The sequence below is a fragment of the Anopheles gambiae genome, chromosome 2 (assembly GCF_943734735.2).
Source record: "Anopheles gambiae chromosome 2, idAnoGambNW_F1_1, whole genome shotgun sequence".
In the NCBI taxonomy this organism is placed as follows: domain Eukaryota; kingdom Metazoa; phylum Arthropoda; class Insecta; order Diptera; family Culicidae; genus Anopheles; species Anopheles gambiae.
In genome coordinates this window covers 45,397,985-45,424,506 of record NC_064601.1, presented here as the reverse complement: position 1 = coordinate 45,424,506, position 26,522 = coordinate 45,397,985, and the positions used below count along the sequence as shown (strand labels likewise).

At 44.9% G+C, this 26,522-nt stretch overlaps 1 protein-coding gene across 6 annotated transcripts in view; it reads right to left on the bottom strand.

Moving 5' to 3' along the window:
* Positions 1-1,958: 1,958 nt before the first annotated feature.
* The window catches only part of LOC5667525 (uncharacterized), a 386,862-nt gene continuing 362,298 nt past the window's right edge, over positions 1,959-26,522 (bottom strand). For all 6 annotated transcript variants that reach the window (XM_061649829.1, XM_061649830.1, XM_061649831.1 and 3 more), the window contains exons 3-7: positions 19,412-19,493; positions 14,316-14,495; positions 4,325-4,587; positions 4,100-4,192; positions 1,959-2,850 (exon numbers count right to left, since the gene is read on the bottom strand). In XM_061649829.1, the coding sequence (XP_061505813.1) occupies positions 2,740-2,850; positions 4,100-4,192; positions 4,325-4,587; positions 14,316-14,495; positions 19,412-19,493 (729 nt within the window). In that variant the 3' untranslated portion in view covers positions 1,959-2,739. The remainder of the gene's footprint in view (positions 2,851-4,099; positions 4,193-4,324; positions 4,588-14,315; positions 14,496-19,411; positions 19,494-26,522) is intronic.

The following is a 26,522-nucleotide window of genomic DNA, read 5'->3' as shown; positions in this document are numbered from 1 at the left end:
GCAAATTGTTTCAGCAGAAATCTGTTTAGTTGCATGGAAGTAGCACTTCTAAATTGATTGCCATTCCCTGATTTAACCACGCAAAAAGAAAATGGGAAAAGCATCCTATACTCCTATACTGACAATGGTATTGTTACACTCGCAATCGCTTTCACTTGAGCCACCGTTTTCTCGTACGCCGTTCTTTGTTAGCCGACATGGGTACAATTATCCTTACCGTTTCGTTCGCATGACGATTGACACCTCTACACCCACGAGAATTGGTACGGCTGTGAGCTTGGCTAGAGATATGTGTATGTGTATGTATGTGTGCTTCCGTTATGGCTTATCTTGCTTTTGGCCACTGTACGGGACACAGTGCAACGCAAGCGGTTCGGATGTGATAGGGAAAACGGAACACTTCAAGGACGCATCGAATCGTTTCACGAAATCAAAGCTTAATCCATACATGTGTATGAGTTTTGTGAATGTGCACGTTTCCCATTCTCCAAGTATCCTCCTATTCAAGGCTTTTTTTTTGCTCACAATCTCTGACACCATTTTGAGTACTTTATTTTCCCCGCTGCAACTCGAGATTCATCTGGGCTCGAAGTACAGCAGCGAAAAAGTATAGACTTTGGATCACTTTCTTCGCTTCGTTCGTATTCAGTTCGTTTTTTTCTTCTGTGTGTGAAGCTAGGCAGTCGTGTCCTTTCCCAGTGCTAACGTGTGCTTACCGAACGCGTCCCTGTTGCGAGATGTCATCCGTGTACTATTTTTCATTTCGGGTTCTTTTTTAGTTCTGCACGTCACTCTGCTGCCCGTGTTAGAGCGTGTCTTATTTAAGGTTTCCGGTGTTTCCGGATCCGGGTTTGCTTGCATACAACCTAACCGAAGCATTCGGGCAGCTCGCTCCACACGCTTTAAGCGTGTTCAAACTCAATTTTCAGCTTTCTAGTTTATTGACTTTTCGTCGAATCCACTCCAACTCTTGCACACAGGCGGAAGAAGAGCATCGGAATCGGACCACGATGCGATGGCAAGAACGTGACGGATACACCATAAACGGCGATCGGTTAAGCGGGAGCTGGGTGGGGAGAAGTTGGCAGAAATAGTCCCCGAGTATCCACGAGAAAGTGACAGCTGTCGTAGCGGTGAATGGTTCCCCAGTTCCGTATTGTTTTTGCTTCACCGCGACTGTTCGCTTGTTTAATCGTGTCCTTCGCCATGTCTCCAGTGTGTGCTTGTGTTCGTGGGAAAGCTTCCCCAACCTTCCAAGGAGCGCTGCTGCTGAAATGCAAATTCAAATGAGATCGAATGCACCGAACCCACAAGGAGATTTGGGAGGTGTTATTCCACCCTCTCCTGCTTGGCCGGTGAGTTCCCATCCCATGGGAATGACAACTTTGCATTGCACGCTCCATTTGCCTTAGACGATTGTGACCTGCATGCGTGTGTGTTTGTGTGTGTGCTCGGATTGTGGGTTCAGAAGGTTGCCTAGGACCCGGCAGCAGCTTTTAAACCGCCATCCTGAAAGCATAAGGGCACTGTGTGTTTGTCCTGCCGCTCCCGGGGAGAGGGTGTTTTCCAGCGCTATGCATACAATAGTATCCCATCGCCACGCTGTTTACGCCACATTGTTTGACGGTGCGACGGAAGCATTTTGGTCTGTGCGCAACGCTGCAAGTGCCTGTGCAGTTGAAAGGATCATTGCATTTAATGGGCACTCTCTGTTCCATCATTTCCGGTGGCAGTCGATAGATGCGAAACACTTTCCGCGACTGTATTTGCGTGCAAAGGGATTCTTGCAGAACCGCACACAGACACACCCGAATGCGCCTGCAGGGTATGCAATGCAACGAGAAACGAGCAACCGCATACACCGACTGAGTAGGCCGTGGGGAGATAAAGCGTCAGGGAATCATGTTTCGGAATGTTGAGCATCGGTTTCGGAACGAGGCAAACGCATACGCGCAAAGTCATATTAATGTTCATGTTCATTAACCGGCGTACCGTTCGGTGATGACAGTATTATACAGTCAAGTGTGTGGTTGGCGTTGTTTGTTTGTTTTTTCTTCTTTATAATTGTCGCTCTTGTAGCGGCTCGATCGATTGAACAAGCAGCTGCGTATTGTTTTTGTCTTGCGAACATATCGCTACTCCATAGAACCTCTTGAGTACCTACTCGTACTATCAACTATCGTGCTAACCAGTATTACTACCAACCTATTCAATCGATTCCGACGCTGGTCCCTAATCACCATTTCAATGTACCGGTCTGATATCGGTGTTGGATTAAATAGCTGCTCTTTTTGCATACTACAGAACAGTGATTTACAATAATACTTCGTTCATTCGTTCCCCTTTGCTTCCATGAGTTTAATCCTAATACACACTTTCACGATCGTTGCTGTACCGTGGTTTGATTTTTATCTCTCTTTTTTTTCTACAACTAGTATCTCACTATCCATGTCTTTTCATTCACCGTGCGGTTTATATTATACAACGTCAAATTCACAGCGGCATAGCTAACAGGTTAAGAAGCTATTCGTCTGCCATTTGCATGTCTTTTCTGAGGGTTTTTTTTGTTGCTTTATCTACAATATCTACTACTAGTGCTACTAGGTTTGTTTGTTTTTTTTTTAGTCGTGTTTGGAGGAGCACGGCTCACAACACCACTCATTCAACCTAGCGGGATTGGACAGTCTTGATTTGTATGATTTTCTTCGATGGTGCTGCTCACGTCACGACACGGGTCAGTCAGCAGGTAAGGCAGCACAGCCGCTTCCACAGTGGTCGCTTCCGTCTGGCGTGCTCCTGTGATTGCAGCGCGTCCCAGATGGCTGTATCGAATACCTCCTTGATGTGTTCCTGAAACAAGAGAGAGAGTTGAGAGTCTTAGGTTAGCCTTAATGGCGAAACAAAAAAAAAACGGCACGTTTGGTTCTAAATTTTTGCACTTAATTGAGTTCTCTCTAGCAATAAATGAGACATAAAATATTATGAACGCTTTACTTGTGTTTAGCAAATAAATACAGTATCCTGAGCAGCTAAACAACAATAACTGTTAGTGGACCATGTTATACACAAAGATACCTACAGCTGCATCATTTCACACAGGTCTCTCTTCCTGTTGTGCTATGCCGCCCAGCACAAACACCGTGCCGGCGTATAATCCCCAAACATCCTGTCCCACCACCGACCGCTGGGCTGGTTTAACTGTTTTCGAATGTCAGCAGGTCGTTTGCTTGCATTCCGCTTGCCATCCACCGGCCCCACCAAGAATGGCTACGGCGACTGAACTTGTACGTAGAGCACGTTTTGTGTAACTGTGAGTAAATCCCGTGCGACGGACGCTGGTGGAACCTGCGGGTTTGTTCTCGTTGACAACTTGTTTTATTGCCGCTTGGCCGTAGCACACTCGGGTCAATCTGGCCGAAGATGGCTGGCACTGTGAAACCTTGACCAGGTGTGGCGAAGAACAGGCGAGGCAGTGGAGAAGGAACAAGCAAGCATGGCATGGTACCAAACAAAACGGTCGCGTTTCATTCGTCCGTGAAGGATGACCTTACCAAAAGAGACCTTACCAACGCGAAAAAAAAACAAAATCCACCCGGTTCGAGTTCATTACGCCCCACCGCTTGGGAGCAGTGTCAATGCGGACACGGAAGTAAACCACGTGCTAGGGTGAATGTACAAGAGAGGAGAGAAATAAAAAAAAAAACAAACTCCAACCAGTTGGATGAGCTAATACGTCTAATAGCGGGACGGTAAAAGTTGTAACATGTGTCGGAAACATATCGGCAAGTATGCTGACAGTACCGACAGCAAAGGACAGTGTCCAGCATTGAGAGTGATTTATACGGTTGCTATTAGTGCAAATTGTTTGCGAAGCTAGAATGGCTGTTGTGTTGTTTTAGTCGTGCTTTAGCATCTAATTTGCTTCGAAACTGCTTTTCCATTCTAATTGGTAGGTAGTGAAAGATCTTTCAACCAATTGCATTTGATGAGGTCCAATCTGCTGAAGGGTTTGAATTTATTCACTAAACTGCCCCTAAAGTTGATAATAACTGAGCTCTGAAATGAAGTTCATCATTGGGAAACATTTTCCTCCAATTACCTTCTTGTGCGACGATGTTTCAATGTATTTAGCACCAATCTTCCGAGCAAAGTCCCAGGCAGATGAGAACAGAATTGGTTTTTCTCCTTGAGCCTAAAGAGGAATTGAGAAAAAGCGAATAACAAACAGGAAAATATTAGAAAATAATAGAGCTCAACTGACCCGGCCAGCTGTCGGTGCTGGTGAGCCGCTGATAAGCACTGTACACCGTGCCGTGCCGCTTACCTGCAGCTTGCCGATCGTACTCTGATCGTTCCGTAGATCGGACTGCGTCCCGACCAGCACCACCGACACGCCCTTCAGCTTGCTGATTTCCGGCTGCCACTTGGTGGCCAGGGAGCGGAAACTATCCGGCTGCACGACCGAGAAGCAGAGCAGGATCACGTCGGAACCGGGGTAGCAGAGCTGGCGCAGCGTGTCCAGCGCATCCTGTCCGGCTGTATCGCAGAGCGTCACCCCGATCGGTCGCCCATCCACGCTGACGTCCACTGGAAACGGGAAACGGAAAAGAAAAAGGGAAAGAAAAATAAAGATGAAAAAGCGGCCTTTTGGCTTCTGCACCACACGGTGCTTTTGACTTTCAACCACACAAGCTCATCAATTCAAGTACGCGGTGTGCCGTGCAAGCTGCAACCAGAACATACCCGGCCCGGTAGGCATGAAAGTTGAGAATGTCGTTACGTGCAGGCTAGGCATATTTTTCGGGCCAAAGTTTAACACCACAGGGGAAGGAAAAAAATAACGTGTCGAGTACTCGGCTCTACTCAAGTGGTGAAAAAAGTTTGGTCTAGGAGACTACTGGAAGTTACCACCAAACCGAACATTATGGCGTTGAACTTGTGAAACAAAATCAGGCAGTCCCCAGTACACAGAGAGCTCCTCACGTATGAAGAAGGAAGTTGACAAAAAATCCGTTTTTTTCATTCATTCCAAATTCAACCGTGCATCTTTTCACCTTCGTAGTCGGTGTTGATAGTTGTCTCGCTGTCCTATAAAGTTTTAAACTTTATTTCCAATTACCAAAATGGTCGTAAAATGATCGACACATTGCGCCGCAACACCGTCGCTTCGTCGTTCTCTCTCTTTCACTTTCTCTCTCTATTTCTCTCTCTATTACTCTCTCACTCTCTCTCGGGACAATCGTTAGCAAAACTTTGTATCATCAACCTCTTTTTGTTACCTTCACACCCTTTACCCTTCACGAACATCTTCTAACACCCGGCCATTTCCTCCCACAAGGACGGGTGTTTGCATTTAGATTTAAGAGAAGGAGAGAAAAAAACCTAAAAATCCATATTTTAATCTAAATAACGACCCACAATCGAACGCAAAGCAAAGAGCGTGGTTTTGGGTTTGAGGGTCTTCCCTTTAATATTCTCCATTATTCGATCGAAAGCGTGTGGAGGATGGCCGTTGGCCTTTGCCGCAATGATGAGTTCCCGGAAGGAGCAAAGGTCCCTAGGTTTGACACAGGTGGCATGCAGCGATTGGGATATTTCGGGCTATCGGATGTTCGATTGTGTGTGTGTGTGTTTTTTTTCTCATCTACTCTTTATCTCGTTCTTCTCGACCCCGTCTATCCGGTCTAGCTGGGCTCTGCCTGCTTGCTGGCTCTTTTTAATGAACCCGCTGTCAGATGGAAATCGATTACAGTGGGGGCGGGTGACTTTTTCTCTATTAAAGCTAAAATGAAGCTGTGACAATGAAGATGGAATCTTGATTTTTTTTTGTTACTTTCTTCCCCTGCTACAGATAAGTTATACCGATCGAAAGAAATGGGGCTCTTCGAGCGAACAGTGCATGTGAATCAAAGTTTGGAATGATAAAGAAAAGTTTTGTCGAACAAAGCGGTAAGAAAAAGAGAAAAATAAGGGTTTGAAATTGATTCTGCTCTTTATGGAGTTTGTTTTTTTCTGTTATTTAGAGCATTATTTAAATAATTTTATATAGTTTTATAAAAATATTTGAATATTTGAAGTGACACTTTCTTGGTACAGCATAAGATAATAGAGATGGTCCAGTGAATAAAACGTTAATAAAGCTTTAAACATATTCAAATTATTCCATACATATTAGCTGTGATAGTAAAGAAGTAAGCAAGTAAAGTAAGTTTTCGAAGTCTGTAAAGTAAGCTATCCATGTGCCGCATAACTTAAATTTTAAAATGTTATTCGGTTCATATTGATCATCGATTGCATATTTACAATATAACGTATTTATGCCCGTTTTGTCATAGTGCAACACCCCAATTTTCACCTTTTTTATGACTCAATCACACCTCACCCATCCATAAAAGTGCAGATGCAATCAACGAACACGAAGAGTGAAAAGAGCAAAGAGCAAACATAAAGATAAGCTAACCTTCTCGACTGTGTCACGGCCGTGCGGTATAAACCACAACCGCTTGCACCGGCCGACAGCGCGTAGGTGGTGGTCGTACAAACACTGCTTTGCTTTACTTGCATTTGCTATACTTGCAGGGCCCGGCGGTGACTCAGGACAGCTCGTGAAAGCCCCCTGCAACCAAGTTGCATTCGCGATAACATGCAACGCAAGGCACAACCGGTTCGTACAACGTGCAACCACCACCCTGATGATATTTTAATACCACGGCGGATAAATACAAAAAAACGATCCCATCGCCACCATGCGATCCTTGCGGCGTCGCGAATGTCTTAATTATGAACATTTTCTAGGTTATCAGGGGCCGGCCTGAACACCGTGATCAACTTCTTCACCTTCGATTGCGGTCGACAGAGTTTGGGGCTTGAGGTTGCGTTTGAACCCGAATGAACCCCAGCTCAGAAGGAGGTAGCCCGGTCGGGCACACTGTACCAACGCAAAGACAGAGACGTAATTTGAATTCCTCCGTGCACTGACGAGCAGCATCAGCCAGCACGAGCATCGGGACCGGCTAGATGATGCAGTGCGGGATCTATTTTGTATCGTTCAGGTTGCATCACCCCGACCCGATCCGACCCGAGCTGCAGCATGATAGTGCAATGCAATTACCGCACTCGACCGCCCTCCTGCACGCAGTGCTGGCGGGTTGCTGCCGTTCGGGCTGTTCGGGCACACTGCCACAGCCAGGTCGTCTTTCTCGAGTGCTCTCGAGTGACGTTTCGAGTGGTCTCCGCATTTCGCATTTTCCGTTCGGGGTCAGCTGCTGCTGCGATGCGATGCGATTGCATTGCAATGGATATTGAATTATTTCGCTCGAGCATCAGTGTCGTTACCCATCCACGGTTATGGCTGTGGTTGTACTGGGGGGGTCAGAGATGCACCGGCGTTGAAAATGGAGGCAAACGAATGAAAATTTAAACCTTTCCCCATTGGTTGGAAAGAACAGCAGGAAAAACTCCCCTTCCGCCAGCGGTATCGACATCGGGCCACGAACCACACCGGAGAGACCAACCTTCGATCGACACGCATTTGCATAAACGGGTGCAACGAGGCAGGCTGATTGACAGAAGCATATTATCGAGGCCCGATGGTGTGAGATGGCACGCGGGCACGGAAGTACCTCCTCGAGCCTCCAGCCAAGTGGGCCTGGCCCAGGTGAGGGTGCGCTGGTGCTTCGGTTTATGTAAGCAAATCATTTTGAAGCACCCTAACGTCAAACGATAGTTTTAAACCATTTCGAGCGTTGTTGCAATGAATGCGTTTGTTGTTTCAGCACTTGGTATGATGTGATGGTAAGCGGGCTGGAAGAGCTTTCTAGGAACCTTCAAGCGAGACTTTGATACAATTTTTTGAAAAGGTTTAAATGCAGATAAAACTGTATTGAAATATCGAGCAGGAATTGTTTTCAATAAAAATGTAAACTGTCAATATGAGGCTGTGTTGGTGGTACTTCATTAACATGCAGGAATCTCATAACATATTTTCCTCAAACAGATAGCGGAAAAAAAGACGAAGAGTAAAAATATATTTTGTGTACACAATTCCCCTCCAGAGAATCAGTTATCTAGTGTACCAGAGAGAGAGACACAGAGAGAGTATTCTTTAATGTCCATGATGCCAACCGACCCAAGAGTTGACAGTTACCCAGTATCCCATCGAGATGGAGCGATCCTGACAGTGGGGAAAGTGTTTGTTTTCCGCCGCCTACTCCCGTAACCAAACAGCTGGTTTCATTCACATAGAATGAACATTATGCCACCGAGCCCACAGCAAACCGTCCCTCCCGCACCCGCAAGTACGCACCTTTACGCAGAAGGTAGGCAAACATGTTCAACCTTCCCTTCCGTAAAAAAAACCGGACCAGGCCGTTGTCGGAAGTCGGCAAATGGTCAAGGCAATTCTTTTTAATCTTCAAAACATAACCACACCACTCGGGCGAGCTCTTCCCGGTATCACCAGTAAATAATCGAGCGCACCGGGCACAAACAACAACCAGGGCAAAGTGGTGCAAAGACGATGGAATGGTCCGACCTGGCAAACCAAATGGCTTTGGCTGCCTGGACGCAACGCAGCAGCAGCAGCAGCCGGCACAAACATAAAGGAACGTTTCAATTACTGACCGTGCCTGGCTGGACCGTCCTGGCACCATAACGCAGCACGCGACGCGACAAACAAACACAGCGGGTGAGGGATCTAGCACCCCCGATCTGCACCCACCGCGGTCCTGTTGATACGCCGGCCGTTCTGGGAAGGAGTCCAATGCCTCCCAGCCCGTCCGGCGATCCATCTGTCTTAATCTTCACCGTTGCTTATCGATATTTATCGCAGGCGGTGTGTGTTTGGTTTTGATGGCAGGATGTTTCGTTCGTCCTGGTTCGGTGTTTAGGGTTTGTATTTTTTGGCTGCTGCTGCTGCTGCTGCCAGTTGTTTGCACCCACCGTCATTTTTCCAACCGGTTGGCAGGGCTGAGTAGGGCTGTGTCTTATCGATATCGGCGACGTGACGTGGGTTGAAAATGAGCACGCTTTTCCAGAAGCGCAGATAATATCGACGATAAGCGCGTGGTCTAAAGAGAAGCTAATGCACAACAACCACAACCGTGCCAACAGTGTCGTGTACGCAGATCCGTCACATCACGAACGCAAGTGTTTGTTTTGGTGGGAATGTTGTTAAGACCCTTTCCTCCTCCCTCCTCTTTGCTCATATTTTTTAGGCAGTGGATCTGTTTGATGTTTCCGGTTCGATCATTTCGTTCCAACGGTGGCTTCATTTTATTTTGCCATTTAGATCCATCCACATCTTGCCGCCCCTGTGATTGCCCAGATTCTTCCCGCTGACGCAATCACGCTGCCTGGTGGAGCAGGCTCGGTGCGGTACGGTCGATAAATCTTGATAATTTAAAATGCCGCTTCCACATGTATAGCGCTGCAACGAAGGCAACGAAACTACTACGCCTTCCCAAAACAAACCGGTGATTGGTTTCGACGCATAAGAAACCGATTAGAAGTCAAAAAAAAATAAAATGTGGCTAACCGATCAGTAAACCCGTCTCAATAAATGTCGAAAATGGAGGTCGAAACGACGTCATCGCACGCAAGATCACGCGTACGCCGACCTGATTTATTTACCTATTTGGCCGATTTTGATGATTTTTGTTTTCAATTCATGTATTTTTCCACACTGTTTGCATTTCATTCGCCATCACGGTTGCGCCATATTTCACACTCAGGTGCAGGTGGCAGGGTATGTTCGCCGGGGCGTGATGGTGAATTAAATTTACATTTTACGTGGGAGTGTTTGTGTTTCGGTTGTGTTTCCAGGTTCCCTTTCTCTCTTGCTCGAGGCTCCTCATAGTATTTCGTTCTGATGGCGTTATAATGTGGTTGCGAGTGTGAATCTATCATACGGGAAGCTCATTCGGATGGCGATGTTTTACCTTTCCCGTGATACCAACCGCGTGTGTGGTAAATTAGTTACTCTTTACGAGCGGTGCGTGTCTTGGGCAGCTTTATGAGGAACACGTAAACTGGTGTATCTAATCGATGTATTGAATATGTGTTGATTGGACCGCGAGGCTCTTTTTTGTTGTATCAGTTTACGATTAAAGAAGCAATAAAATGTCACCTTTTTCTGGTACGAGCTGCATCTTCAAGGGTTAACTCCTGAACCAACAGTTGCTGGTGGCTATAATGCTCGCTAGGCAGCTGTAAATTTCAATCCGTTCACCGCAGCTGTACGGAACGTTGCATCGGTCTGGAATCACGTTTCGCTGCGGTATCAAGAATTGGTTTTTGGTGAAGAATTTTCCACTAGCATATATCACGTTTCGGTAGCCTTATCAACCGCTGTAGGCAGCAGGAACCGGCGACATGTTCAGCTGGTGTACACCACTTTGCTCAGTGCAGTTTGGCTGTACGAGTGTACTGACTTTAAATCATACGGGCAATAGGTTATCCACTCGGTTGAAGGAACCACGGCTTTTACATCACACCATAGGGAACATTATCGTCATAGTTGTGTCATACTACATTTTGTACACATTTATATGACATCCCTTTTAAAGGCATTTTGGAATTGGGAAGGCTTTCGTTGCTTCATCTCTTTGGTAATAAAATGAGCTTGTACCTTTACTTCGCATTGGTTTAATATCTCCAAATAGCTTCTTCGAACGGGTGTGCACAATTATCCTTCATTCTGTGCTGTATTACCAAATCATATCCAATGCTGCCGTACCACCGTTATTGGTTCCGGATTTGCGAGCAAACATTCCCAACATGCCGAACACAATCCGGTCCGCGATCCTGGTTGCTTACTCTGACCGTACCGATGCCGATGCTCCAACACACACACGGTACAGGCACAAGGAGCGAGGCAGATTCGTTGCTGTTTGGCAACTATTTGTGCCTTTCATCTAGAAATTCTTGACAACGTTCATTAAATGAACGGAAGGAACCACAACGTCCGCTTCCGGATTTATCGGATCAAAACCACCCGCAGGCATTAAAGAAGCCAAAGAATCTGGGAGAAGGCCATCGTAGAAATGTGCTTTATTAATTCTTTGCAGATTGGTGCTCGATTTTGAGTGTGTTCCCTATCGATATTGCTGTCATCAGTTTGAGGTAGTTATGTCATATTCTGATAATGTGTAGAATGTTACTAAATCAATTAAAATTAACCGGAAAAATATCTTTAAAATATCACTTTGTTAAAAAACTTCAATATTCAATAACAAAAGGTAAAATAACTCATTATTCATTATTGGTTAATGCTAAAGTTCAGTGTTTAAATCGATCAATAGAAAAAAATCAATATAAAAATCATTCAATATAAAAATTGCCTCCGTAAATATTATGATTCAATTTACTCTATTTCATTAAAACAGACTGGCATGGGTTCCGTTATTTTTTTATCAAATTTTAAGCGAAATCAGCTCGAATCGAGACAAATGGTAAAAAAACAATGTTGAATAACCAGATTTTCGCTTTAAAAAAATAATGCCCATATTTCTACAACCATCATAAAAACGCAGCAAACGCATAGCAAACGATAACCCACAGACCAGCGTTACCACAACGGATAATACTAAGCAAGGATGCGTTAATTAAACTAACATCAGCGTGAACGATAGAGAAAAAAAGACCGAATGCGCCCAGCAGCAACACGGATTTTCCATTGCTGGAACGTCGTCACTCGTTACACAATGCAAGAACGCGATACCACTCTTTGCGGTGGTGCTGGCTGTGCTGGTGTTGGGTTGTTGGATGGTAAAGATTATTGAAACACCCAACCCCTCCAAATGGTGGCGATGAACATGGCTGTAATCATTGGCGATGGATGGCGAAAGGCGCAAAATACCTACGGGGTAGGCTTGCCCGGAGCATGTGAGAATGTAATAAAGTAAACGGCTCACAACCCGTGAAGCAAAACACACACACACACACAACGGCCACGGAGTGTTGAATGTGTTAAAAAGTATTCATAAACACATCTACTCTAACACAAACACACACACCAGCACGCACTGCTCCACCACATGTACCTGCTCATTTGCCTAAAGCCCGGGGAACTGTCTGGGTGGGGGGGTGGGAGAGTGTTTCATGTTCAACACGCGGCACACCTACGGTAAAAATGTGCAACGGACGCATCCATGAATATTTATGGCATTGAGGCGCGAGTAACACACACACACACACAAACACACACAAACACGGATATGCACACCTGTCCACCACATTGCACGCATCGACTGCATAATGAAACGTCAACATGCGTGTCGTGGGGTTTGGGCAACGCAGCGGAGACATTGTGGCGGCTCGCTCGTGTGTATGTGTGTGTGTGTGTCAATGTGTCGAAGTAAAAGCACATGCAACGGAATGCAACACGGACAAAAACCGGATCCACTGGGACCTGGGCGCCAACCAGCAGGACGGAAACATGGGCAGGGACAGTGTATGGGCCAATGTCCCCGAAAGGGCAACCAATAAAACATGGGCAATAACTGTGCAGCAGGCTGGCGACACACACAAAAAGGGAAATTGAGAAAACTCATTTTTGAAATTAAAATTTACGCGCCCTCCTTTCGTCCGCACCCTCGATTGATCTTTCCGAGCAGCGTTCAATAAATTGCACTTTTTAATCTGTGTGCTTCTTTTTTGTTGATATTTGCGTTTCATTAAAATCCCCGTTTTAAGCTTGTTCCATGTCACACAGTACAGTGTGTGTGGTGCAAATCGATCGACGGGCATTATGCTTGCAAGCCTGAAGCGCTTACAAAAGCCAGGGACAGCTTTCAAAGGCGAAGAGATATGAAAATCAATTCCATTACAACCAACAGGCTCAATAGAAAGTGACAGATGTCAAAAAAGGTTATACATTACAGTGTTTCTTTTACGTACTCCCTTTTTACATTTCGGTGCACTGTGACACTTCCTGTGCGAGGATAAGCAATGCAAATAGGTGAATAAAATATATCCCGTTAAGGAACTCGTTAAAATATGAACGGAAAGTGTGAAAAACTAGCGATAGCTCGGGCACAACTGGACTCCCCTTTGACACTTTTGATAGTAGAGTACAATTTTATTTCCCTTATCACTCATACTAACTTGTCCTTGGCTTCGTTTTCGGCTGTCCATCTTGGTAAAGATTTCATTCCGAGAGCTGATGGTTTTTGCTTCCGAAGTACTTCTACTAGATTTTTGCCAGACAAGCTTTCGTACACTCCAATCCCAGAGTTAGTTGAGCAGATTTTGACCGCCCCGTTTCGCTTCCGTGCTATGATAAAATGCAATGAATTTCCTTTCACCCGTATCCACCGTACCCCCTCTTCCGTCCGCTCATCCACACTATCTGCACCATCACAGCTTGCTCCAGCTGGGCGGTGTCGGAAGTTCCAGAGCATCAGCCCGGGCGCAGCAGAACAAGATGGTCTGTTGCACACTGCACAACAGCACAACCGCCGGGACTCGGGCGACACGGAATGAAGAGTCAGAAAAGTTGAGCCTCACACCCGTGGGCCAACCAGTCCTGCTGACCTCTGGTAGGCGAGAGTTTGTGATTTAAGGACCGTCGGCTTTTGTTATTCCGCACACTCCGACTCACGGCCTGCCTTGCCCTTAGGCATTCGCCCGGGATGAGTAATTTCCATTCATAGTTCTGTTGTCCACTTCCGGCGTAAAACCGACCGTAGCATGTAGCTTTCTGAGTACTGCTGCGCTTAGCTCGGTCCCCCATTGCCTACCATAAGCCGTGTAAATAGTTTCCGGATTCCTGACTTCCCTCTCTCTCTCTCTCTCTCTCTCTCTGGATGTTCGCAATATCACAGTCGGCAGGGATTGCAGTAAGTACGATTTACACCCGACTGATTCGAACAAATCGGACTCAGTCGAGTCAAGCCTGCGAGAGTGAGGGTGATAGGGAGGCTCGGTGTATCGAGGATTTATAAATTATATTTAACGAGCGCCAAGTAAGTATGCAACCCGCATATCATGTCACCGTTCTTGCGAGAAGAACTTGAATGAGAAAATCGTTCTCTAACGTTCGTAAATGCGGACAACACCAAAGCTGATTAGCAAACAATAAGATGCCATTTGCATAATATTTGGAATATGACGCGTTACGTTAACTTTTAGTCAGTAATTAGGCGCTCGGGATGTTTCTTAGCGTATGATGATTTACGTTCTTCAATAAATCGTACCGTTTGCAATATGAGCATAAACAGACAATATTATACAATGTCATGAAGGAAAATGGAAAATTTAAAAATGATAAATGGGTTGTTAACTAAATAATTGATATCGTCGTTTGCATTGCTTACCGTTGTATTTGTCGAATGCCGTTGGCACGTATTCGTGTGTGAACCGGTCCTGAATGTAGGAGAGTATGAGGTTGGTTTTTCCGACGGCACCGTCTCCGACAAGGACACATTTCACGTTCGGCTGTGCGGGTACATCGGACGTTCGTTTTTCAGGCTTCTGTTTCGATTTGTCTTTTTTATCTGAAAACAAATGAAAACATTAATAGGTAAAAAGTTGATTAGAAGATATTAACTATGTATGTTATCAATTCGATTTTTTTTTAGTAAAACCGATAAAAGAATAACTTTATTTTGCATATTTTGATTGTTCTATGTGAATTATTGTGAACTATTCTCAAGAAAAGGAATAACATCAGTTTCGCCTTACGTTTTGACTTGCAATGATGGTCTACCAACTATAAATATGTTACTTTAGTCACTACAAGACAGCTTGTTTACCTTTTTTCTCTTTCAAAATAAGGTCCTTCAGCACAGCATGGAATTTATTCATTGCAATAATTTGCAAGCCCCCCCCCCCTTTCCCACTTAATTATTTTTAGAACGACATTGTACTACGAACCGATTGGCAACAGAACTTAGCATACTACAAACTAAAGCGTCTCTTTATTTGCTAGACGAACTACTCGAGTCCTTGTCATATTTCCCACTTTTAACGCATTGTTTCCGTTATTGAGGCTAGCTAGCTAGCGAAGCGACGGTCCAAAAACAATTTAGCTCAAACGTCAAACGACACAATGCAACATGCTACAGCGCATTTCGTTCCGTTGCGGTTGCATGTTACAAGCGCTGTGAAATGAATTTGCATATCCCCGCATATCAGCTTCGCCTGCTGCCTGCAACATTGTTACAATCCATCACGACGGACCCAAGAACGCCACAACGGTTGCTTCCCCCTGCATTGTCACCGGGAGCATTCCCAAAGGGAACCTGGAATGACAGTTACCAGAAGCTGCCAGTCCGCCACCCGGTGGCATTTCTTCGCTGACCTATTCTGTGAAAAGAAAACAATTCCCAGCAAAGAAAGTGGACGCGAAATATTGCTCTCATTGGGCAATTGGAAAACTTTCCAGCCCGTGGCCGCGGCCAGTGGCTGTTCAGTGCATACGGGTGTGTGTGTGTGTGTGTGGTGCTAAAAGGACTTTCGCCCACAGGATTCGTTGCATTCAGGCACTGTACCAGCAGCAGCAGCAGCAGCAGCAGGCAGCGTCCAGCAGGATGGCAGTAGCATTTGCGACAAAGAAGGTCAAACTTTGTGCGGCTTTGTAATGTATGTGTGTGGGTGCGGAAAGAGGAAACAAATTAATTTTTAAACTCTTTTTAATTTGTTCCAGACGCGGAACCTTCCACTACCCCCTCCTTCCTTCCTCCATTCCCCTTGAACCCCTAACCGGCTTCGACAACACGAGTGGGAAATGGTACTTTCCTTCTTAGAGTAGTAGTACGGCAGTCATTTAGCACAAAACCATCCTCTTGCCTTTGCCTCTTGCGCTGCGGCTCTGGGAATTGAATTTTTCAACCTGACCCTTTCTGGCTTTCCGGGACATTCGGAGTGTTTGCTTCCAACCAATGGCACCAGAGAGTTTAGCAGATTTCACAACGAACATGGGATGAGGTTCTTTTTTACCCGGTTTGGCTAATTAGTCAAACAGTGTATGCCGCTTCCTTGCCCACCGATACTTCTACCGATCTTTGTCCGGAAACATAATGCAATAAGCTCACCAAATCGGTCCTGGCATTTGGCACATTGTCACCAAAATGGAACAGTTTTTTCGTCTCGCCGACTTCTCCGTCCCGCTTGCGGTTTCCGAGTGAAAGCGAACGTTAGATTTTTCAGATTTTCAATTCAGCGAAGCAATCAACCCAACCAGCGGTTGTGCCATTAGTTTGCTGGCCGTCTTCCAAGCAGCAAGTTCGCTGGCAGTGGAAACTGTTTGCCCAAACGGCCCGAACGTGCGGCTGGATCGATGACGGAGTCTCTAGCTACGATAAACTGTCTGTGCTTACCGGGAGCTACAGCTGCACACACACCGGCGTCCCACCCAAAAACTCACAAAGAGGACTCAATCAATCGAGCAAAAGCGATCCAAATGGGTTGCGGGACAACACTGCCAGTGGTGCGGGAAAAGCGGGCAAGGGAAACAAGTATCCGTCCAACTGCCAATCACTCGCTATCCGCTACCACCGGTTCTGGCGACGTGGAAACATTCCACGCAACAACAACGGCATAAAAAAAAACAAATCAACAAAACAGTCGGCTGCAACTCTTTCTATCCCTCAGGTTGTTTCTGCGTTCGTTGTACTTTTTGGAGCAAGTACGGCGAAAAGCTGGACCAGTGAGACGGAAAATTGAAACAATCGTACAAGGACTTGCTGGGCGCACTTGCTGCTGCTGCTGCTGCTACTGCCGTTGCTCCCGGCACGCCAGACCAGATGATCGATTGCCCAAACGAATGGACTAAATTTGCATAATAATGTATTTGCCCCCGGATCGTTTTTCTTTGCCCCTTGCTTGTTTTTTTTTCGCTTTCGCTCTCGTGTTGCCAACCAACCTTCTGGGGCGAATCATTACGCCAGTTGATTTTATGTGTTTCCCCTTTTCTTAATAGAAACCCCGCTTTTTTTTATCCAGTACTTGCGAAGAAAGGAGCTTCCTTTTCGCTGTCCCTGGGTAGCAGTTTCGTGCTGCTTCCACCACCTGTCCGTTCAGGGTCAACTTATTCTACGGTCCATTTCATGTGCAACCCGTGCTGTCGTTCCCGCCACCCAGCGAGTTGATTGCAAAAGTATATAGTTCATCCTTTCGGCACAAGGGACAATAAATATTATTCTGTAATTTGTGACCGTGTCCGGGTTATGCCCGGAGGGTGGGAGTTACTGGGGGACAGATTTTCCAACCGGCTACTACTTTCCTTCGGAGAAGTTCGAGGAATATGATAAAAAAGGAAGAACATTTACTCTCATGCACACACACACACCTATACATTTAACCTCTATACTCAACTTCAATCAACGACTGGCCCCTGGCGTGTGCGGGATCATTCTTTCGACGAGTTTTCCACATGGCGAGCATAATCTGAATGAGTAGAAGAAAGAAAACTGGACCCTAGACCGATCGGGAAAAGGTTGCCCGGATACTGGCCGCCGGATAAAGTAAACCATAAAATCAAAGGCCAATCCAATCCCAGCGGGAAGGAAAAGCTACCTCGGCTGCTGCTGTGGGCGAAACAATTGTGCTGGGGATATTTTTTTTTTATACTTATTTCATAATTTTCTTGGGTAAGTTTTGGGAGAAAGCGTGTGAAACCAAGTCACACATCCACGGGGTATCAAAATACCCACCAGCGCTTGTAATGCAGCAACGAACGTACGAAAATCGTTTACTGCCATACCGAATCAAGAAAACCCTGCCACGGTGACCTTTGCTTGGGTTATTAAAAGTTGTATTTTGTTCCATTCTTTCCACGAACCATTCTCATAGCCTTCGGGTGTGCGTTTTGATTTTCTGATCCCTTTTCGGTGCGTAACTCCTTTTTTGAGTTTTTTTTGCATAACGACGATTCTGTATACACACAACAAAATGTGAAGGAAAATGTGGAAAAAGCAATCCATTTTTTTTCGCCAAAGGCGCGTCTAATAATCATCCTCATTAGTCCGATACTTCCGGCCAGGATGAAACTTCCTACATTTCCTCACCAGACGGCCACGGAGAGAGCAAAGCATAAACGAGTAAAAAATCACAACCATCGTGTAGCTTGCTGTTTATCACAAAACCGGCTATTTAATTAATAATGAGTCTCGTCCTTCGTACTTCCGGCGATGGGTATTACAATCGACACGGGTTCCCGGCTGTTTTGTTGGATTAATTTTTGCCATCTCTGATTTCGACCTTCCTTTTTTTGCCAGCCTGCTTCACCTTTCCGCTTTCCTGTAGCATTCGTTTCCGGTGGAGGACTAATTCTTACCCGTTACGCCTTCACACAGATCATTTCTGCTTGGTCGAAATGCCCGCGGACAAAGATTTCCCGCAATCTAACACCATGGTGAGAACCGTTCCCGTCCCACGAACGGGATTAGGCTGTACGCTGTCCAGCTGTGCCCCGGTGCCCCGGTGCAACGCGCTCGAAAAGAGACGAATTATTCGATTCGGCTTCTCGAAAGAGCTCAATCATCTAGTCGGACTGCCGGAATGAACGCTGCAGGATGGACAGGGCTGCAGACAAAATGGCATGCAACAGTTTTGTGTTCTTCACTTCGTGCGAAAGATAAACAGGGACTCGGCGTTCGGCGTACCGTACCGCTTCCGGGTGCAACCGATGTCCATGTCTGGTTGATTTATGCCTTTCGTTTGAAGCATGCCGCGTTAAAGTAAAACAACAACAACAGTAACAAAAAAACATTGCCAGCAAAACGGTCCAATTTTCTTCCACCCGGCCGGTTGCCGGCCGTTCATTTGGGTGACGCAAACGAGAGTTTGTGTGGCAAAAAGGTAGATAAATTGCAACGGTGCAACCCACTTTTACCGGTGAGCGGACATCGATCGTACCGATATGCAAGCGGCAAATCCCTCTCACCTTTTGGGGATATGCAAGCATGAAGTACAACAAATCTATTTACTTTCTCTGTCGCAGAAATGGGCAGAAATGGTTTGCGAATAACCAACTGCTACGTTACTCGCGCTCCATTAGCACCAGTCACCAGGCCAGAGTAAATAAAAGGTTACTGAAAAATGAGTGCTTGTAATTTTACTATTTGTTTAAGTCATCGAGCATACTTGATAGACTTCATATTTATGCTGATACTCAAAAAAGGTTAAGATAGTCATCAGTAAAGTAATTACATGTTTCTCTCATTCATGATTCCAATGCAATCGGAACATCCAACGAGCGTACCAAAGTTAGAAAACAAAAAAAAACCTCACCTCAAATTTTAATTTGTCCCACGCAATCGTTATCAGCGTCAACCACAACATTTCAAACCAGTAGAAAGTTGCTACAAAACTCATTCCACCACTGCGAAACTCAGCGCAAAAGCGTTCGCCGCATGACAATCGCAGAACCTAACAACCAACATTTCCCTCTCCCATTCTTGCTACTTACCAATCTTCGATCGTTTGGAGTTTTTCTTCTCCTTCACCAGTGCGCGCCGTGATTTTTCGCACGAGCTAGTATCGCTGCTGTGCTGCAAGAGAAAAGAACAAATTCATCATTAGTTTTCGGTGTCGCAAAGTTACAGCCACCTCCATGCAACCCTCACTGCGGGAAATGTCCATTCGGCTCGCACCAACTAAAGCGTACCCAAAGTCAGTGGCCTGTACAAGCGGGCACCCCATCGAAATGAGTTACGGAATCTGAAACGTTTAACCCATGCCCGTTGGCGACAGACGGGATTAAATGATAACTGAACGCGCTTTCGATTTTCGGACGTCTTAATTTGTTTTTGTTTTGCTCTAGTCAACTAAGAACTGATAAATGCCACCGTTTGCGACAGTGTGGAACGTGACGGGATTTGCGTTACAACAAAAGATTGTATGCTTAACTTAAAACAACGACAAACAAAACAACACGTCTTGTTGAATTGAAAAGCAGCACACATGTCGTGTGAATTGTATTTGTTCGAGAAAAATCGTTTATAACTGTTTAAATAAGACATTACACACATTTTCATTCCTAATCACAACTGGTACATAACTCAATTCCTTGAATGAAACGAAACGAACGAAATAAAGTTTTGCAATACCTCTTTGTCCACACATCTCTCACTGGCACACGTCCACTTCCTTGAAAAGTCCTTTCAAAAGGCTCGTGCTTCTCAACCTACTAACCTACACGACCTACACCCGGTCCCGGATGTGTTCGAAACGACCTAGTAAGTTCACCCTCAGTGCCGACGGCGCTTCCTTTGGATACAGGGAAAGAGGTTGCAGTAACGCATATGATGCTAGTCCTTGCACGATCCATAACTAATCCCCGCTACCAGTAACAAGTGCACCGTAATCCAGTTAACGAGTTTGTTTGTCAAGTAGATCTACCCCACGGCGCTGTTCTTCGCTTCTGTGGAAATCATCGTGCTGTTGACTCAATGACGTCTTGTTGTATTATGAACAGGTAGGGAACGTTTCTATGAGGCAAGCAGTGCGAGATCCTTGCACAGACCGAATAGAACATTTCGAAATTAGTCTTAGGTCTAATTAGTTCCAGCGGTTTGTATAGAGTCGTACTAAATCAAACTCTGTGCAAGATGTTTTCTTGATGGGTTGGAGCACATATTCTTAGAACAATAAAATAATAACAATAAGTTGTATAATATCAAGCTTAATTGGGACTCTGTCTTAAAACTTATCTCCGTATCTCTCTGTTTTTCCTTTCTTCCCTTTTTTCTTATAAATAAGCGACCGTAACCAGAACCAGTTCCCAGCAAATAGGTAGTATTCACCAAACAAATCCATCTTTCCAATCATTTTCTACAGGTTTGCAGCACTGTGTAACCGCTAACGAAGCACAAACAACATTCCTACTCAACAGTCATCTGATGAGAACTACAAAGTCTCGAGCTACTCTTGTGCTTTTCCACCTTTTCATTTATGTTAAGTATCGTACCACGCATCAGTGCCTGGCGGTGCGGTGTGGCGGTCACACACTTGATCATGCAAGAGCAAAAGCACACCCATAACTACGGCTGCAGTGTAATAATTAAGAACAGAAGCTCATAAGCTACTGCAGCTCAGCATGATTCCATGTACATTCCAGAGGAATCGGTGCAGCAACACAAAACACACCCCACGCTCAGCTTAGCCGCTCGCTGTTACCTTTGAGCTTTTGGAATGGTTGTGGAAAGAAAGCTCTGACCATGTAAAGGGTATCACCATCACCGTTCTTGCGTTCATATGAGTACACTGAGTGCTGTAGGGCAGTACATTTCCTAACCGGGGAACGGGGTGTTGATGTAAGTACCAAATATGTGTTTACCTCACATCGTATTGAGAAGGAAGTTTATTAAAAGTAAGCAAAGTTTTAAATAGCATATTGAGGATTAGTTTTATAAACTACGAGGAAAAAAATGTATACGTTTTTTTCTAGATTTTTACTTTTCATCGTAGTGATATTAATAACAGCTCGTAGTGACTGTTAAATAAAACAAACTGAGTTCATATTACCCGAGACCACATAGACGAATAACAAGATCTGACGATAATTATGAAAACCATAATTTTGCATCGTAAAAAGCAAACTCCACAGTCCCACTAACACCATCATTGGTAGACATTTATTCAGTGAGATGCATTTTTTTACTATTCCTGCACCCTCATCTTTTGCTTCGTTGAACATTTGCTTCCCCATTCAAACGGTTTCATCCGAGTGTGAAGCATGAAACTCAAAAGCGTCGTAGCATACGCTGCGGGAGCAACCTCTATACAGGCCAGAAACCACAGACAGGCTGTCGTTCGAAAATGGTGGCAATTATTTAGAAAGGATCCGGTTGCCTTAAACTAAACCACTTCGCTACGTGCTCCCCGTTTTTTTCAGATTTTGTCAAGCTGACAATGATAATTCGTATATGAAAAACGCACTCTCCCAGCTGAAGCTGCATTCGTTGCCGCCTTTCATGTGCCTGCATGTGCATAACACAAATTGCCTCCGAGTCGAGAGTTTATGCTCGCAAAGAGCACTGCATGCGAATTTAGTACGGAACACAAACATGAATAAAACAAGAAAATGTAGCTTTGCTACTCAAATCCTTCGGTGTGAATGTCTTGGTGGAGTTTGCTGAAAATCTTCATTCGGAAGGCAAATACAGAGAGCCTAGTGCAGCAACTGCGCCCGAAGCTGAAAAAAACTAACTCTTGTGAATTTGCTCCTTCTTGTGTGGAAAAGGTAAAATTCAAAAGCCCGACTAAAGACGATATTAAAACCCGTTACCAGGAATGGAAAAGAATAGCACAACGTTTCTCAAGAATTTGCTCCCAGATTTGTTAGGTCGCTGCAAATAGACTTGAAAAGGTTAAACTTTTGCATTCCAGGAATTTATTTGCTCCAAGGATTTTGCTTCGCATCAATCAACATTGACACCTTATGAACGCTCAGTGGCAAAAAGTGGTACACTGGTGTTCCCGATATCTTTCAAAGAATCTTTTGCAGATGAGTTTTATTTGAGATTGCAGATGACATTGAATAAAGCGATTTTATTGCCAAGCATCGTGTATCGTGGAAGTTATCTACTTCGTGTAGCATGCAGTGACGTTCAATGGAAGTTATCAACAAAATCACACTTCATGCAGCATGCTACAGTAATTATACAAGCGCACACATATACACATATAATTCTCAGAATGCTTCACTCAAGCAACCATAAAAACGCGTTCATCGCGAACGCAAAGTATTTCACATGAAATCGAATATTCGCTCTTGTAGTGCATGAGCATACACTCCATCCAAAATGATTCATGTATAGGCGTACGAATTGACACGTGTTTAGCAACGGCCCAACAGCTCTCAGATCTTTTCAGCACCAGTTGAATGCAGAAACTCTTTCTGCCTTTGGTTATTTATGTTTTACCGTCCTCCCACATTTTGTTCGCAAAATTGACGAGAGAAACAACTCGCACGATAGACACTGTCATCAAAAACGAGATGCTGCAGTGATAGGGAGATGGTTTGCTTCTATCTTTGCCATTTCAAAGAAAATACCAGGGATGACTGGAGCAGTTACTACTTGATACACAAAAGATCTCCCAGCAGCGGGGAAGAAGCAAGCGCGTTTCTAGGGTAGAATTTCTGAATAATACTAGAAAAGTATGACAACATCTATCTGTTTGAATGTATTTTGCGCACCGTTCGCAAAAAAAACTAAGCAGAATGTTGGGTTAAAACGGTTTGTAAGGTAGATTGATCACGCACGATTACTGATCGAGTATTGAACGAGATGAACCTAGACTTTTTTTACACTCTCAAAAATGTGCCCACACACTACGAAACACTTCCTTCCATAGTGTTAATGCAAAAAAAACCAAAAGCAAGATAAGTTTGTAGCCCATCGACCGTTTTGCGTTTGCCTTGAGATGGCGTCGTCGCGACTACCGCTATTCGCACGGAACAACGAAAACCTGCCAACCACCTGCAAGATGGCCGTTCACGAGGTTTTGATATTCAAAAAACCGGTTTCCAACCACCCTCCATCCAGCTGGAGAAATGGTGGCGTACGGTAACGCGCGAACCACGGCTGCCAGCACATTGGACGCAGAGGGACAGGCAGTGGTGAGGCATGAATGAGATTTCATGCAGTGCTTTTCCCCCCATCATATACAGGGTCGAGGTTGTGGCACTGGGAGACGGAGAAACAATCTCGCAAAAGCCACCATTCCCTGGTTGCGATTAACATTTGACCTTTGGTTTCCCGGTTGCCGACCGTCACGGTACGCGGCCTAAATAATGGAACCGAATGTGGATAGCGGTGGCTGGAAGCTTACGTTTTGTTCTGGTTGGAAAATAATCTGCTTAAAAGCTCGGAGCATCCCAGCCCGGCCGGAAGCAGCCAAAGATGTTGATGTTGCCCCGCACACCGCTAAATGATAAAAGGTTGACCGCACACACCAGCAGCCTACTATAGCTGTATTCGATTTTACAGCACACATTGGTAGAACATCGCCAAAAAACATGGTGGAAAATACGTTAAACCACAACTTCAATCACGGTTCTCGTTCGCCGACGGCTTTATTACAGGGTCGTGAGGATAGGCGACGAACGGGGCCCAAAACACTTGTACCCTAATCCACTTAGTGTCTAAACATCTTAAACTGTGATAACTATTATCACTCGGTTGGCGCATTTTACGATTACTCGCGCATTTGCGGTATGAAAGGAGCGTTTAGGGGAGGGTGAATGTGAAATAGAAATTGGAACATTGCTGCTTCATAAACACCGCTGCGCACCGTCGTTTGGAAGCCAAAAGGAGAAAATAAAACGCACAGTATGCAATAGACTGTAATATGTAACACAGACCAGCGCTGGAAGGGTATGTAAGCGTACACCCAAGAATAAGATTCCCCACGGGAGGGGGGTAGAGATAAAGCAACAAACGAAGAGGTTGTGCCGATGTGCACGACCAAAACCCTCCGCCCTCCCCCACAAGATGGAAGTCTCGCGCTGGTAAAGTGCGACGGGGTGGCCGTTTTATCATCGGGATAAGAAAGAAGTTTCTTTAGCACTGTTCACGTCGAGCTTCTTTCGAGTCCCGCCAGCAGCTTAGCAGACTCACCAAACTCTGGGTACGGGTAGGGTGGTGTAAGCAGCGCAGTGTGGCAGAAGAGACTTTAATCAGATTATAAAAATTACTTTCGCAACAACGAGTTTCACCAGCACCATCACTACCACCACCACCACCACTACCAGTGGTACAACCATTTTTCTTGCCTTGCTGCTGCTGCTGCTGCTTCCGGACGCACCTTTCCATATCACAGACAGTTCATTCTTCCTCCCTGCCGCTCCCTTCCATCCAGCACCAAGTTCCAATCTTCAATCTTCCAACCTCATCGCTACGAGTCGCTTTCTGCTGACACAGACCTCACGAGCACGGAACGCTCTCGCCCATAAATATGAACTCATTTGCCAAGCGCTGAGCTTGCGCCACCGTAAACTACCCTCCGGGCAATCTCCGGGATGATGGTTGGTGATCATCCGTAGCAAATTTTTCGAGGTACGATGAAATAATAAAAGCTCGGTGGTTTAACTAGTTAAAGCTACCGTACATACACACTCTCACACACACACACGCGCACACTGATCGGGTCAAAAAGCACTGTGAGGTATTTTACCCCTGGGGTATTCGCGTCGCGGCAAAGAGCGCTTTGGTCCTTCGAACCGGATGCCGGGCAAGCTTGGCGTTGGTGTTGGTCGAAAAATTGAAAAACGAAAAGTAGCAAAGTGTACCAATCGCCTCAGGAAGTGTGTTGCGGTTTGGTGCTAGTCGGCACGCAATAACGGTCATGAGAGATGGAAGTTTGGCCAGGCCCAATGTTCTGGTGGGAAAGAGCACCCTCCGGGCATAGGTTTTCAGCATTCGCCGTGTTACGTGTACACGGCAAGGGATATCCTTTATTCTAAAGTGGCTTCTATAGCAGAGATCTAACATCAGAGTTCCAAAAAGACAACAACCACCAAGCCAGGTTGTAGCCAGGCCAAGTCAGGAAACCGTAAAAAACGATTCAAACATCTTTCTCTCTGTCACTTTCGCTCTCTTTCTCTCCCTGTCTCTCCCTCTTTCATCTCTTTCATTTTTTCTGGCTTCATGTTTGTAAGTGTCTGGTCTGGAGTTCTGGTTCTCTCGATGGGTTGCTTTCCGCCAGCCTCCAACGAACCTTCTCATTATGGGGGAATTAAATTCTAAGCAAATGAGATTATCATCATTAACGCCACAATTGAATTGATCTCGTTTGCGAAAGTCAGCAATCGTTAAGGTATTGTTCCCTTTTCTTTGCTTTTTTGTAGAACGCATTTTTCTGCTCATTATTTCGTAATGATTGTTGCTTTTTCCTGCGCCATTCTAAAAAAGCGAAAGTACGCGCTGATTGTTGCGCGTTTGTTTCCTGTTTATTCACAGAACAACGTATCACATTTTATGGCGTTAATATACAAGCAGAAACTTTGATAGATTCTGTTATGATTGAACAGAGCTGAAAATTCAAATATCGCTAAACATACTCCGTTCAATTGAGATAGTGTTTTACTCTATGAGATGTAAAAATAATAGCTAGTAGGTATGAAATAATTGATAACAACAGTCATTAAATGATTTGTATTACATGATTCATTCTAATCATGAACTCTTTTATAATTTTGAATAAAAACAATTATAAAAAACGATACCCTAATTGCACACATATCTAATTGCTCTCTAAAGTAAAACACAAATACTGTACATTAGGGTTGGGAATAAGTACAAACGACTTTAATCATCTGCAGCATTTACTGAATATGCGATGCTGACTACCCATATACAGCAACCAAAACCACAATCAGCTTAATGTTTTCCGACAATAAGCTAATTAATACCCTCATTCACCTGCTGCAGTAAACCCATCACAACATTCAATAACCTGATGCATTTGGCTGAAATTGAATTTGTCGTCCCTGAAGGGGTTTAACAGAAAAAAGAAGAAAAAAATAAACAAAACAACCATTTCATCCAATGTTGCAAAACTATGCCTCCGTGTAC